This window comes from Pan troglodytes, chromosome 19 (genome assembly GCF_028858775.2).
Source record: "Pan troglodytes isolate AG18354 chromosome 19, NHGRI_mPanTro3-v2.0_pri, whole genome shotgun sequence".
Taxonomy (NCBI): Eukaryota; Metazoa; Chordata; class Mammalia; order Primates; family Hominidae; genus Pan; species Pan troglodytes.
In genome coordinates, this window is record NC_072417.2 from 24,489,538 (window position 1) to 24,502,134 (window position 12,597).

A 12,597-nucleotide genomic window follows, 5' to 3' on the forward strand; every position below is an offset into this window, starting at 1 on the left:
CAGCCTCCCAAAGTGCTAGGATTACAGGCATGAGCCACCGTGCCCAGCCAGTTTCTTCATTTTCTTTTTCTTTCTTTTTTTTTAATGTTTCATTAAACAAGTTGTGAGATTAGGTTTCTTCATTTTCTAAATTTAGATTTCTTCCACATAGAGATCTATAAGATCTATTACTTTTCCAATGAGGGAGAGAAAATTTTTTTTAAAAAGAAGGAGCTGGCCGGGTGCAGTGGCTCATGCCTGTAATCCCAGTACTTTGGGAGGCCAAGGCGGGTGGATCACCTGAGGTGAGGAGTTTGAGACCAGCCTGGTCACATGGCGAAATCCCGTCTCTACTAAAAGTACAAAAAATTAGTCAGACATGGTGGCATGTGCCTGTAATCCCAGCTACTCCAGAGGCTGAGGCAGGAGAATCACTTGAACCTGGGAGACGGAGGTTGCAGTGAGCCAAGATCATACCACTGCACTCCAGCCTGGGTGACAGAGAGAGACTCCGTCTAAAAACAAAAACAAAAACAAACAAACAAAAAACTCTCAGGGTAAAGTAAAAATTAAAAAAAAAAAAAAAAAAAGGCTGGGCGCGGTGGCTCACGTCTGTAATCCCAGCACTTTGGGAGGCCGAGGCGGGTGGATCACAAGGTCAGGAGATCAAGATCGTCCTGGCTAACATGGTGAAACCCCATTTCTACTAAAAATACAAAAAAATTAGCCGGGCGTGGTGGCGGGCACCTGTAGTCCCAGCTACTCAGGAGGCTGAGGCAGAAGAATGACATGAACCCAGGAGGCGGAGCTTGCAGTGAGCTGAGATCACACCACTGCACTCCAGCCTGGGCGACAGAGCGAGACTCCATCTCAAAAAAAAAAAAAAAAAAAGGAACATGGCTGGGTGTGGTGGCTTGTATTGCTAATCCCAGTGCTTTGGAAGGCCAAGGCAGGAGGATCGCTTGAGGTCAGGGGTTCCAGACCACCCTGGCCAGGCAAGAGGGCAAGGCCCCATCTCTACAAAAATAAAAAATAAAAAGAATAGGAATATCTAACATGTTCAAAAAAAATTTTTAAGGGAACAGCGAATACCCTCTTCTGGATCATCCAGAGGAGGAGGTCTCATGCATCCACCCACAAACTCCCCAACAGATGGCCTTGGAAATGAAGTGCAGCCACACTGCCCACCCTTTCCAGCTGAATGCTGGCCTGGGTCTCCCTTGCCACCCTCACTCCCTCCCTTTCCTCTCTACCCACTGGCCCCATTCAAAACAGGCTTGTGTTAGAGAACATGCTGTCCTGTGTGCTCCTAGCACTTGGGCAGAACTCAGCACTTTCCAGGCCCTGGTGGAGGTGTCCATCTCAAGAAAGACTTGCAATGACACGTGGTCAGGATAAAGGAAGGATGGGAACTTCTGGCCAGATTTGAGGCCAGACCTCTGCTGGGCTTAGGAGATAAAGCTCTCACTCCCCAGGAAGGGGAGTGAGAGAGCGGAAAGCTGGTCCTTAATCTAATCAAGGAGAGGGAAGAGGGAGGGAGGGGGGAATCTGAGCTCTGAGATAACTGTGCTCGCTCCCTGTCTCCTACCTCCTATCCTCTGCCCTGGGAGTACAAAGACCTGGCTTGGGAGGAAGGAGCTGGGTGCACTGCTAAGTGGCTGTGTATCCGCGGGCAAGTCACTGCCCACTCTGGGCCTTAGGGACTTCTTTCCTTCCTCTGTCTTCCTTGAGCCCTTGCAGCATGGAGAGGACTGGAAAGGGCATGGGAAAGTGGGGGACCACTGCCATCTTTGCCCTCATGATGAGGAGCTCCAGGAAAGGAAGGCTTCCATCTGGATTTTATGTTCCAACCTGTGCAAGAAGGGGTGGCTGGGTGGGGAAGGACAGCTCAGAAGAAAGCCTCAACTCTGGGGTTGGGCATGGTGGCTCACGCCTGTAATCCCAGCACTTTGGGAGGCTGAGGCAGGCAAATCACTTGAAGTCAGGAGTTCAGGACCAGGCTGATCAACGTGGCGAAACCCCATGTCTACTAAAGATACAGAAATTACCCAGGCATGGTGGTGCGTGACTGTAATCCCAGCTACTTGGGAGGCTGAGACATGGGAATTACTTGAACCGGGGAGGTGGAGGTTGCAGCAAGCCAAGATCCCACCGCTGCACTCCAGCCTGGGTAACAGAGGAGAAAAAAAAAAAAAAAACGGCCTCTACTCTGGAACTCTGGGTCTACAGCAGGTTTCCCTCAACTTTACAGGCACCTAGCCTCAGCCACACCACTCCTGGCCCCCAGGGAAGAGCTCCTCAGCACCCATGCCAGGGTCTCGAAGAAATCCTACTTAATAGAGAAGCCAGTACAGGGCAAGTATAACCTCACTCTCCATCCTGATCACACCCTCATTCCTTGCCCTTGCCCTGAGTTCAAAATGCAGAATCTCTGGGCAGGACTGGAGAGTGAGAGGTTCTCTCTCCCTCTCTCATCCTGCAGATAGGAAGTGATCCCTTCCCTTCCAGCTCTCCAGTCCCTTTGATGAGCCAAGGCAGGAGGATTATTCCAAAGCTCCTGACTCTGACCCGGCCACAATTTGTGGCTTTCTACTCAGAATTCCCCAGTGTTCCCCTCTCCCCACTACTCTGGCAGAGCAGTTGGCTTCTCCGTCTCTCTCTGACACAAGCCCCCATCTTCCTTTAGTGCCACCAGCTGGACAGTCAGGCCAGAGGGACTGGGAAAGAGCCTGGGACATTCAAAGGCCTCCTGTGGACCACGATCCCTGACCGCCCCCAGGGCTGGGCATGGGGAAGCAGAAGATACCTGTTTTAAGCAGGTAGGGAAGGAGTGTGGTTGGAAGAGCCAGAATCAGGAGCTGACATCTTGGAGGCCCCTCTGCTAGGGATGGGGGAACACCTCTGCACCTCTTCCCCCAAATCTGGAGACCTAAGTACACCAAGTGACAAGAAATGAAAATGTATAATTGAAGATTTTAAGACAAAAGAGCAGAATTTGGGTGGGGTGGGGTGGGGAGGAAAGATCTCCTGGCAGGACAGAGGGTCAGTTCTGGCCAGTTCCTTTCCAGCCTGGACTGGGGCCTCAACCTGTCCTTGGGCTATAGGACTGTGCCCCAAAAAGACTGGGAGAGGAGTCGCAGGTGTGTCTGGGGGAGGGGCAGGTAGCACATGTTCCCAGCAGAACCAGCCCAGCAGTTCTGTCAAGCAGGCCCTAGCACTGACGCACACTTGGGCACCCTTCCGGATCAATGCACACTCACCCCAATCCTGCCAGCTACAGGGATGGGGAGGGGACCAAATCTGAGCTTCTGGCAGCGCTGGGTAGGAAGAAGCAAGTTCTTTAGGAAACCTTCCCCAGAAGTGGGGGTTGCCGGCACCTTCTCTTTCTCCCCAGGTCCTTTCATCTGATTCCGGAGAAGAGGAGACAGAGTTGGGGAGAAGCAGGGTGTGAACGCTGAACCTGCTCTGGGGATTCTGTGTTTGCACAAAAGGTGGCAGGGGGTGGCTGGAGGGCTGGACAACTGGAAAGAATTGTGCTTGTTTTTTTTCTTTTTTAGAGACATGGTCTCCCTATGTTGCCCAGGCTGGTCTTGAACTCCTGGGCCCAAGCCATCCTCCTGCCTCAGCCTCCCAAAGTGCTGGGATTACAGGCGTGAGCCACTGTGCCCGGCCTTGTGCTTAGTTCTTACTCACTGCTCCCACCCAGAAGATTAAGAGGATCTAAGGGTTCTGTTATCAGACATAGCTGGCCCTGGTGCTGGTGAGTAGGGGCACTCAAGCCCTTGTAATATTAGCATTTTATTCTTACAATCACCACAAATATTGGGGGCTTATGTCTTCCCCCTTCTATCTTGGAGTCTGGAGGGTGTATGTCCAGCAGTCCTCTCTGCCACCAAGCACAAACAGCTACTACTTCTGCCCCTCTCGTGAGAAGAGCTACCATTCCCAGAGCTGGAAAACTCATGGCTTAGTCACCAGGGCCAGGCTGGCTCAATCCAGCCCAGGCCTCCCTAGCACCAGCTGCTGCCATCATGCCAGTGAGCCAGTCAGCAGGATTGAGTACACAGAGGTGACTTAAGGCCAGGGAGGAATTACTTTCCATTCTCACCACATCTTACAAGGAGGAATTACTTTCCATTCTCACCACATCTTACAAGGAGGAAAAAAATCAAACCAACCTAAGACTGGGGAAGTGGGGAGGATGGGAACAGAATGGCTCTTCGAGGACTTACCTATATAGACTTAGGTGTCACCAAGGTCAAGAACCTAGGAGCAGCTCAGACTAGCAAAATTTGAAGTTAAATCTGCAAGGAGCAGTTGATATAAGGGACAAGTAAGACCCAGAGGATGAGGGGAGGGGTGTTAAATCAGAGAAAAAGGAAGTGACCCCACCCAAAAAACTACAGAGATCAGGCAATAGCTTGAGGGGTTTTCCACTCCCCCCTATAATTTTCACAAGCCATCCCATAACACACAATCTAATTTTTATAAGTGCTTGCTTTGCAAATTCAGCTTCAAGATAAATCTCCCTCCCCCCCGCGCCACAACCCCACATAGAAATCTTGAATTGTCTCTGGGGCAAGATAAGGAGAGGAAAATGCCCCAGACCAAGGTAAGAGCTACAGTTATCAGTCTTTAATAACTTACAGGCAAATGCTAAAAAATAGTTAATAACAATAATACAGAGGACACACACAGCTTATAAAAAGGGTCATGGATCTACAAATGTGGGGAGGGGTTCTTGGCACTTTCACAGACACAAAAATAAAAACTATGTGACTGGTATTCCTAGAAAAGCAGCCTGGGGAGACTCCCCAGTTGGGGGACAGAGGAAGGGGAGATAGTTATTTCATCCCAAACACATTCTCCAAGTCACTTCCATCCCCCCGCCCCCAAACACATCCAATTAAAAAGCCAGAGAAGAAAAATAAGAAACAGGGTCGAGGTAGAGTCACAGTTTACATTTACGTCTCCACAGTCCTGCAGCGCCCACTTCTCCAGAGAGGATGAGAGAGAGATGCAAAGACATCCCATCTCCCATCCCCACCCCAGTGTGGCGCCAAAACGGGACGCCCCATGCTCCTCTCTCCTTCATTGAGGTGGACAGGTCCTGCACCCCAGTCTGACTGAGAGGTCACAGGCTGGTCCCACCCTGCTGTCCAAGTGTGCAGACCCCTACTAGGTGGGAGGAAAGGGAGGGGGGGCTCGGGTCACCGTCTCTTCTTGCCACCCCGAGCTGCCTTCTTCCTCTTGAGGATCATCTCATAGAGGCGCTCCAGGCCCTGCTGCAGGCCCAGACCGTCCACAGCGCTGCAGCCTTGCACATGAGTGAGAGTGGCGGCTGCTAGCTCTCGGACTGCCAGCCTCTTCTCCACCTCAGCAGCGCTCAGTGCCCCGGGCTGGTCCTGCTTGTTGGCCAGCACCAGCACTGGCACGCCCTGGTTGTCCGAGGCCCGGCTGATTCGGTGCAACTCCACCTTGGCCTCCTCCAGCCGCTCAGCCTCCGCAGCGTCCACCACAAACACTAGACCGTCTGTCCGGCGGGTATAAGAGCGCCACAGTGGTCGCAGCTTCTCCTGCCCCCCGACGTCCCACACTTGGAAGGTGATGCCACGCGATCCCCCGAGGGGCACCCGGATCTTCTCGGTGTTGAAGCCTTTGGTGGGGACACTCTGGACAAACTCCTTGAACTTGAGGCGGTAAAGGAGGGAGGTCTTTCCAGCAGAGTCCAGCCCAATGACCACGACATGCAGGGCTTGGAAGTGGGGCAAGAAGGAGGAGGCAGTGGGCGCCATCTCAGTCAAGTGGTTCCCCATAGTGAGCTAAGGCGCCTAGTAGAGGCAGGGAGGCCTTGAAATTGAAGGTTCCAGGGAGCACAGCTGGGTTATCTGAACCAAGAAAAGGTCATGGGAGAAAAAGGAGACGTTTAATAACACACACAAGATTTGCAACTTCTTGATCCCTTCCTAAATCACCCTCCCATCCTTCATTTTTAAAATTCCTTTCCTTTTTTTTTTTTTTTAAGGTATAACAGAGGTGTTCCCCCACTCCCTGGGGGGTCGTGAGGGGGGCGATGGGACCTAGAGAGACTCCCAGGTCCTGGGCCACTCAAGTGGGGGGTGAGGGCTCGATCCATGGACAGTGGGCTTTTAGAGCCTCTTCTCAGAGCTTATGGCGCCATCCCCCAGGCAAGATCCCCGAGGGACGGGGGAAGTCGACAGTGCCCCCAAACTAAGAGTTAGGGTGCAGACGCTGAGAGCGGAGATTGAGTCCGGCTCCCACCCGCCCTCCGCAGCCCCAAGCCGTTGACACGGTGCCCTTCCTTACTCCGCGACCCTCGCCCCACCGCCCCGCGACACTCCCCTGCCCGCCCGCCCTCCTCCGATGGCCGACCCCAGCTCCAGCGGCCCGGCACCGGAGCCGCCTCAGCACTGTCTGCAGTGTCCGTTTACCTCTCGTGAGCCGCGCTCTCCTCGAGCCTTTCCCGGTGAAACACCGCGGACACCCAGCGCGCCTCCAACCGCTGCCTCTGCAGAGCCTGCCTAGGGTTCGGCCTTAAAAACCCGCGTGTGACGTCACAAGGCGCGGGACAATCAGCGGCGGCGGGGCGGAGCGTGGAGCTACGGGCGCTGCAGCCCCCACCACACGCGGAGGGACGTTTGCTTAATCCGTGGCTGCTCTATTTGACCTTTTCTACCACACTCTAATATTTGGAATTAAACTTGGAATTAATCCGGAATGGAGGGTGGGAGGGGCGAAAGGAACGTGCCTGGCAACGTTTGACTCGGGAGGAAAGATATGAATACCCTAGTATTCTCACTACCATCGCATCCCCCTCCACCAGGCCGAGATACCACCCCACATGGACACTCCTTCGGCCAAAGGATCTACTCGGAGAGGCTGACAAGTCTTTCTCCTTTATCTTTCATAATTCAATTGTCAAACCTATGTGAACCTGGAGCCCCATAAAACAGCTGCTTCATAGTGCTAAGCCCATTATCTGCAATAGCCTGTTAGGGACTGTTGTCTGCCTTTTACAGATACACAAAGCCCTGAAGGGTTAAATGACTTATTTGAGGTTACACTCAACAGTATGTTTAGGCGCAGTGGATCATACCTGTAAACTCAGCACTTTGGGAGGCTGAGGCAGGCACATCACTTAAGCTCAGGAGTTCCACCAGCCTGGACAACAGGGTGAAACCCCATCAGTAATAAAAAGACAAAAATTAGCCGGGCGTGGTGGCGGGTGCCTGTAATCCCAGCTACTCGGGAGGCTGAGACAGGAGAATCGCTTGAACCCAGGAGGCGGAGGTTGCAGTAAGCTGAGATAGCGCCACTGCATTCCAGCCTGGGCGACAGAGCAAGACTCTGTTTCAAAACAAAGCAAACAAACAAAAAAAAACCAATGCGTTTATTGGGCCGGGCACGGTAGCTCACGCCTGTATTACCAGCATTTTGGGAGGCCGACGTGGGCGAAGCACCTGAGGTCAGGAGTTCTAGACCAGCCTGGCCAACATGGTGAAACCCCGTCTCTACTAAAAATACAAAAATTAGCCGGGTGTGGTGGCGGGCGCCTGTAATTGCAACTATTCGGGAGGCTGAGGCAGGAGAATCACTTGAACCCGGGAGGCGGAGGTTGCAGTGAGCTGAGATCACACCATTGCACTCCAGCCTGGGCAACAGAGCAAGACTCTGTCTCAAAAAAAACAAAAACAAAACAAAACAAAACAAAAAACACTGTGTTTATTGACCTCATTCATACTGTGTGCTCTGAATGAGACAGAGAGATGGTGGAGAAATAGAGGATGTCTCGGCTGTAGAACCAGGCCTCAAAGGGCTTAAGACTTAAGACTGGCAATGACAGAATGAGACAGCACATGTATTGGGTCTTTGTAAATCATGAGATAGCACTCGTAGGATTTCAGAGGAGAGAGAGAATGTGTCAACTGGAAGCTTCTGGAAAGGTTTATAGAGGTTCTTTAGCCCTATCTAGGACTGGTTAGGAGGGGCACAGGAATGAGTAGGGTCTCCCCAGCCACTGCAGCCTGCTACAGTCTGGGCAGCCCTGAAAGGAAGGAGATGTCACAAAGGGCAGTGTGACCAAAAGGACAACAGCAATTAGGCGGGGGAGAGAAGAGGGCCAATCAAAGAAGAATGAAATTGTAAATTGTAACTTTATTTATTTATTTATTTATTTTTGAGACAGAGTTTTGCTCTTGTCACCCAGGCTGGAGTGCAATGGCGCAATCTCGGCTCACTGCAACCTCCACCTCCCAGGTTCAAGCAATTCTCCTGCCTCAGCCTCCCGAGTAGCTGGGATTATAGGCATGTGCCACCACGCCCGGCTAATTTTGTACTTTTAGTACAGACAGGATTTCTCCATGTTGGTCAGGCTGGTCTCGAACTCCCGATCTCAGGTGATCTGCCCGCCTCGACCTCCCAAAGTGTTGGGATTTACAGGCGTGGATTATTTTATTTATTGTGTAATTCAGTATTAATCTTTTTAAGGGCTATGTGTGAGAGGGATTGGAAAAAGGAGAAGGGAAGTCATTGCCAGACAGCAGGGCCCAGCCTTTTCCTGCCCACCCTCCTCAATCAAGTGCTGATAAATAAGCTTCCCATCTGTTTGTCACCAGTGTGCTTTGCCACCTCCTTTTTCCCCCCTCCACTACAAAACCAGCCACCTGGTTTCCCCAGCAATGCAGGGAGCCTCCCCAAATCCCTAAAGACCTTAGGAAATTAGTCTAAGATTAAGACCTTAGGAAATTAGTTTGTTACACCCCAAGTTGGAGGGTGACAGGTTGCAGCAGCAGCTAATGTACAGGAGACAGACCTGAGCATGGTGAAGTTAGGAGAGGGGAAGACGGAGCAGGCCCAGCGGTTGAGAACCACTGCACTGTTGAGTGGCCACTGCATGCCAGGCTCTGGTGAACTTTGCTTACTTTTCCTTTTTTAATACACAAGTCAAGCCCATGAAGTAAGTATGGTTAGTCTAAAAAGAAGAAACTGAAGCACAGAAAGGTTAGGTAATTTGTTGAAGGTCATCCAGCTAGAAACTGGCCAAACCTGGCTTTGAACAAATGTTACAATGGCTATGAGACTGAAAACACACAGAAACTGAAAACACACAAGTTGTCTTGTTTCTTCCACAATCTTTGAAGCTTCTTTAACATGGCTCCTATAATCTATCTTGGGACTCACATCCAAGATAGAAATTGTCACTTATCTGATAAAGGAAATGAAACTGACAATCCTACCCCACCCTTCCGTCTTTCATGTTTGCCAGAGAAGGTGTTAATGAACAAATGGGAAGGAGAAGGTGGGGCTGGGGAGGGGTAAAGAAAGGGGCCCAGCTCGTCCAGGTAGCACTAAGCTATGGGCTTACACTAATCCCTGCAGAGAACATCTGAACATTTGTACATTAAGCAATCATTTTTTTCTGAACGATACAGAAATTAGCATGGCCCCGTGCAAGGATGACTTGCAAATTCATGAAGCATTCCCTATTTTTTCAAAATTAAAATAAACAAAAAAAAATTTTTTTTTTGAGACGGAGTCTCGCTGTTTTGCCCAGGGCGGACTGCAGTGGAGCTATCTCGGCTCACTGCAAGCTCCACCTCCCGGGTTCATGCCATTCTCCTGCCTCAGCCTCCCGAGTAGCTGGGACTACAGGTGCCCGCCACCGCGCCCAGCTAATTTTTAGTATTTTTAGTAGAGACGGGGTTTCACCGTGTTAGCCAAGATGGTCTCAATCTCCTGACCTCGTGATCCGCCCGCCTCGGCCTCCCAAAGTGCTGGGATTACAGGCATAAGCCACCGCGCCCGGCCTTTTTTTTTTTTTTTAAAGACAAGGTCTCACTCTGTCACCCAGGCTGGAGTGCAGTGGCGAGACCATAGCTTACTGCAGCCTTGAACTCTTTGGTTCAAGAGATCCTCCGCCTCAGACTCCTGAGTAGCTGGGATTACAGGTGCGTGCCACCACATGTGGCTAGAGAACTACTTTAGATTGGTGGAAGAGTGTGCAGGAGAAAGTTTCAAAGTGGCGACGCTGAGCCAAGGTTTAAGTGACACTGAGTCAGATAAGCATCATTCTTCCTCAGAGCTGTCTCCTCCACCAGACTAAGTGATCAAGGGCAGCAGCTGGTTCTTATCTGTAGCTCTACCATGCCCAGCACCATGCCTGGCACACATAGGCAGTCAGAAAATCCTGTGTGAATTAATGAATGCATGATGGAATAAATGTACTCAGAGGGCTCCCTGAGTATGAGAACCAAACCTCCACCCTTAGCGTGGGAGTTTCCCAGCCTGGGGTCCTTGGGCCCTTGGGGGTTCTGTTGATACTGGGTTGGCCAGGAATTCCTACAAACCTTGCATTTCTAGGCAGTGTCTGAGTAGTATAGAACTCTCAGGCCTTTATTGGAGAGGAGGAACTTAAAGGAGAAAAACAAGGACCAAAAATGGGGATGACACTGGAGAGAGAGGTTGCCCTTAGGACATGCTGGAACACCGGACTGAGATTCAGTGCGTGAGTCCCATCCTTCCATTCCTCACTAGTAGAGTGACTTGAAAAAGTAAAAAGCCACTTCCGGCCGGGCGCAGTGGCTCGCGCCTATAATGCCAACACTTTGGGTGGCTGAGGCGGATGGATCACCTGAAGTTAGGAGTTCAAGACCAGCCTGGCCAACATGTTGAAACCTCGTCTCTACTAAAAATACAAAAAAATTAGCAGGGCGTGGTGGCGCACGCCTGTAGTCCCAGCTACTCCGGAGGCTGAAGCAGGAGAATAGCTGGAACCGGGAAGGCGGAGGTTGCAGTGAGCCGAATTGCGCCACTGCACTCCAGCCTGGGCGACAGAGCGAGACTCTGTCTCAAAAAAAAGTAACTTCCCCACCTGGGAGCCTCGGTTTCCTCATCCTGTAATGAGGGGCTTTAGATGTCTCCAGGTCGTTTCCCCATAACAGCCCATGCTCTGAAGTAAGGGAGGGTAGGAGGATGGGTGGAGCTCTTCTAGGAAGTGGCTGAGAACATCCTTGTCTCTGCAGCATCTTAACCAAGTACTTGTCTTCGTGAACAAACGAGGGAAAGAGGAGTCTGCAGGAGTAGGGGGTGGGGTGGGGGAATGGACGCCACGGAGCAGTTACCAGCTCGGCAATCACGAAGGCCCATTTTTCAAATCCCAGTTCTGTTTCCTCATGAACAAAATTGAGAAAACCCAACCTATCGCTAAGTATGAGTGTGGGGCAAAAATGTGCGAAAGGGCCCCAAAGATACCCTTCTCCCCAACCAGGAACTCTTTCCCTGGCAACCACCCCAAAATCAAGGCCTAGGGTGGAGCCAGGGGCTAGAAATAAGCAGATGCTGCCCCCTGGTGGATGTATTTGTCACCGCCTGATTGGTGAAGAAAAGCGGAGTCTTAGTGGATGAAGTTATTCAGGTTCCTTTGTCGGCTCCCGAAGTCTCCTTTCAGACAGGGCCTTTCCTGCAGTTTCAGGTTGGAGGTAGAAAATACACCCTCTTCAAGTTTTTAGTGTGTGTGAGATACCAAATTAAAATGAACACTATTTGAGCAGAAACTCTAATTTTGATGACATTTTCCATGTATTTACAGAGGGTCTAATAGGTCCAGGGAACACTGAGGCAGGCAGGAGAGGGCTGCAGGGTGGGGAAGATTTTTTTTTTTTTTTCCTAGAGAGGGTCTTACTCTATGACCTAGGCTGGAGTGCAATGGTGTGATCTCAGCTCACTGCAACCTCCATATCCTGGGCTTCAGTGATCCTCCCACCTCAGCCTCCTGAGTAGCTGGGACTTACAGTCTCCCACCACAACACCCAGCTAATTTTTTTTTTTTTTTTTTTTTTTTTGAGGTGGAGTCTTGCTCTTTCGCCCAGGCTGGAGGGCATGATCTTGGCTCACTGCAACCTCCACATCCCGGGTTCAAGCGATTCTCCTGCCTCAGCCTCCCAAGTAGCTGGGATTACAGGCGTGTGCCACCACGCCCGGCTAATTTTGGTATTTTTAGTAGAGACAGGGTTTCACCACGTTGCTCAGGCTGGTCTCAAACTTGGCTCAAGCAATCTACCTGCCTCGGCCTCTCAAAGTGCTGGGATTACAGGCAAGAGCCACCGTGCTCGGCCTTGGGAAGGTTTTCAAGAGCTCAGTTGCAGCCATGGTGTAATGTCTGCAGGCTATCCACGTGGGGACAAATGTCCAGAGTCCATTTGCTCAGGAGCCTGGAGCTCAGGGGAGGCCTTAGTTGGAGGAGTGGCCTTGGGTGGTCAGTGAGAAAAGAGTCCTGAGATGGGTGGAATTCCCCAGGGAGCAATGGGGTGAGAGGAGGAAAGTGGTTCCATAACACTGTCATGAGCATCTCCACATTCAAGGCAGGGAAATGAAGTGAAAGATGGAGAAGCAGCATCTGGAGAGGTAGAAGGAAAACCACAGGACTTTAAAAGGCCACAAAGCTGCAAGTGCCTGAAGCCAAGGAAAGTAAGGACTTGAGGAAGTAAAAGGGAGTGGCCCTCAGCATCCAAGGACTGAGAGGCCAGAGGGAATTCGGACAGCCTGGGGATGGGGGTTCCCAAGAAGAATGTCTAGGGGTGGCTAGAGAAGGGGGCTGGA

At 51.2% G+C, this 12,597-nt stretch overlaps 1 protein-coding gene and 1 pseudogene across 1 annotated transcript; one reads left to right on the forward strand and one right to left on the reverse strand.

Moving 5' to 3' along the window:
• Positions 1-4,592: 4,592 nt before the first annotated feature.
• ARL4D (ADP ribosylation factor like GTPase 4D) lies at positions 4,593-8,031 on the reverse strand. Its single transcript, XM_511534.8, has 2 exons — positions 6,432-8,031; positions 4,593-5,867 (listed from the first exon to the last, which is right to left on the reverse strand). The coding sequence occupies exon 2, from the start codon at positions 5,793-5,795 to the stop codon at positions 5,190-5,192; it is 606 nt and encodes a 201-aa protein (XP_511534.1). The 5' UTR covers positions 5,796-5,867; positions 6,432-8,031; the 3' UTR covers positions 4,593-5,189.
• Positions 8,032-9,391: 1,360 nt separating this feature from the next.
• Positions 9,392-9,490, forward strand: LOC112206127 (U6 spliceosomal RNA; annotated as a pseudogene).
• Positions 9,491-12,597: the final 3,107 nt, after the last annotated feature.

What these genes read in the sequence shown, in the direction of transcription:
- ARL4D (XM_511534.8), bottom strand. Translation starts at nt 5,795, where the DNA reads ATGGGGAACCACTTGACTGAGATGGCGCCCACTGCCTCCTCCTTCTTG.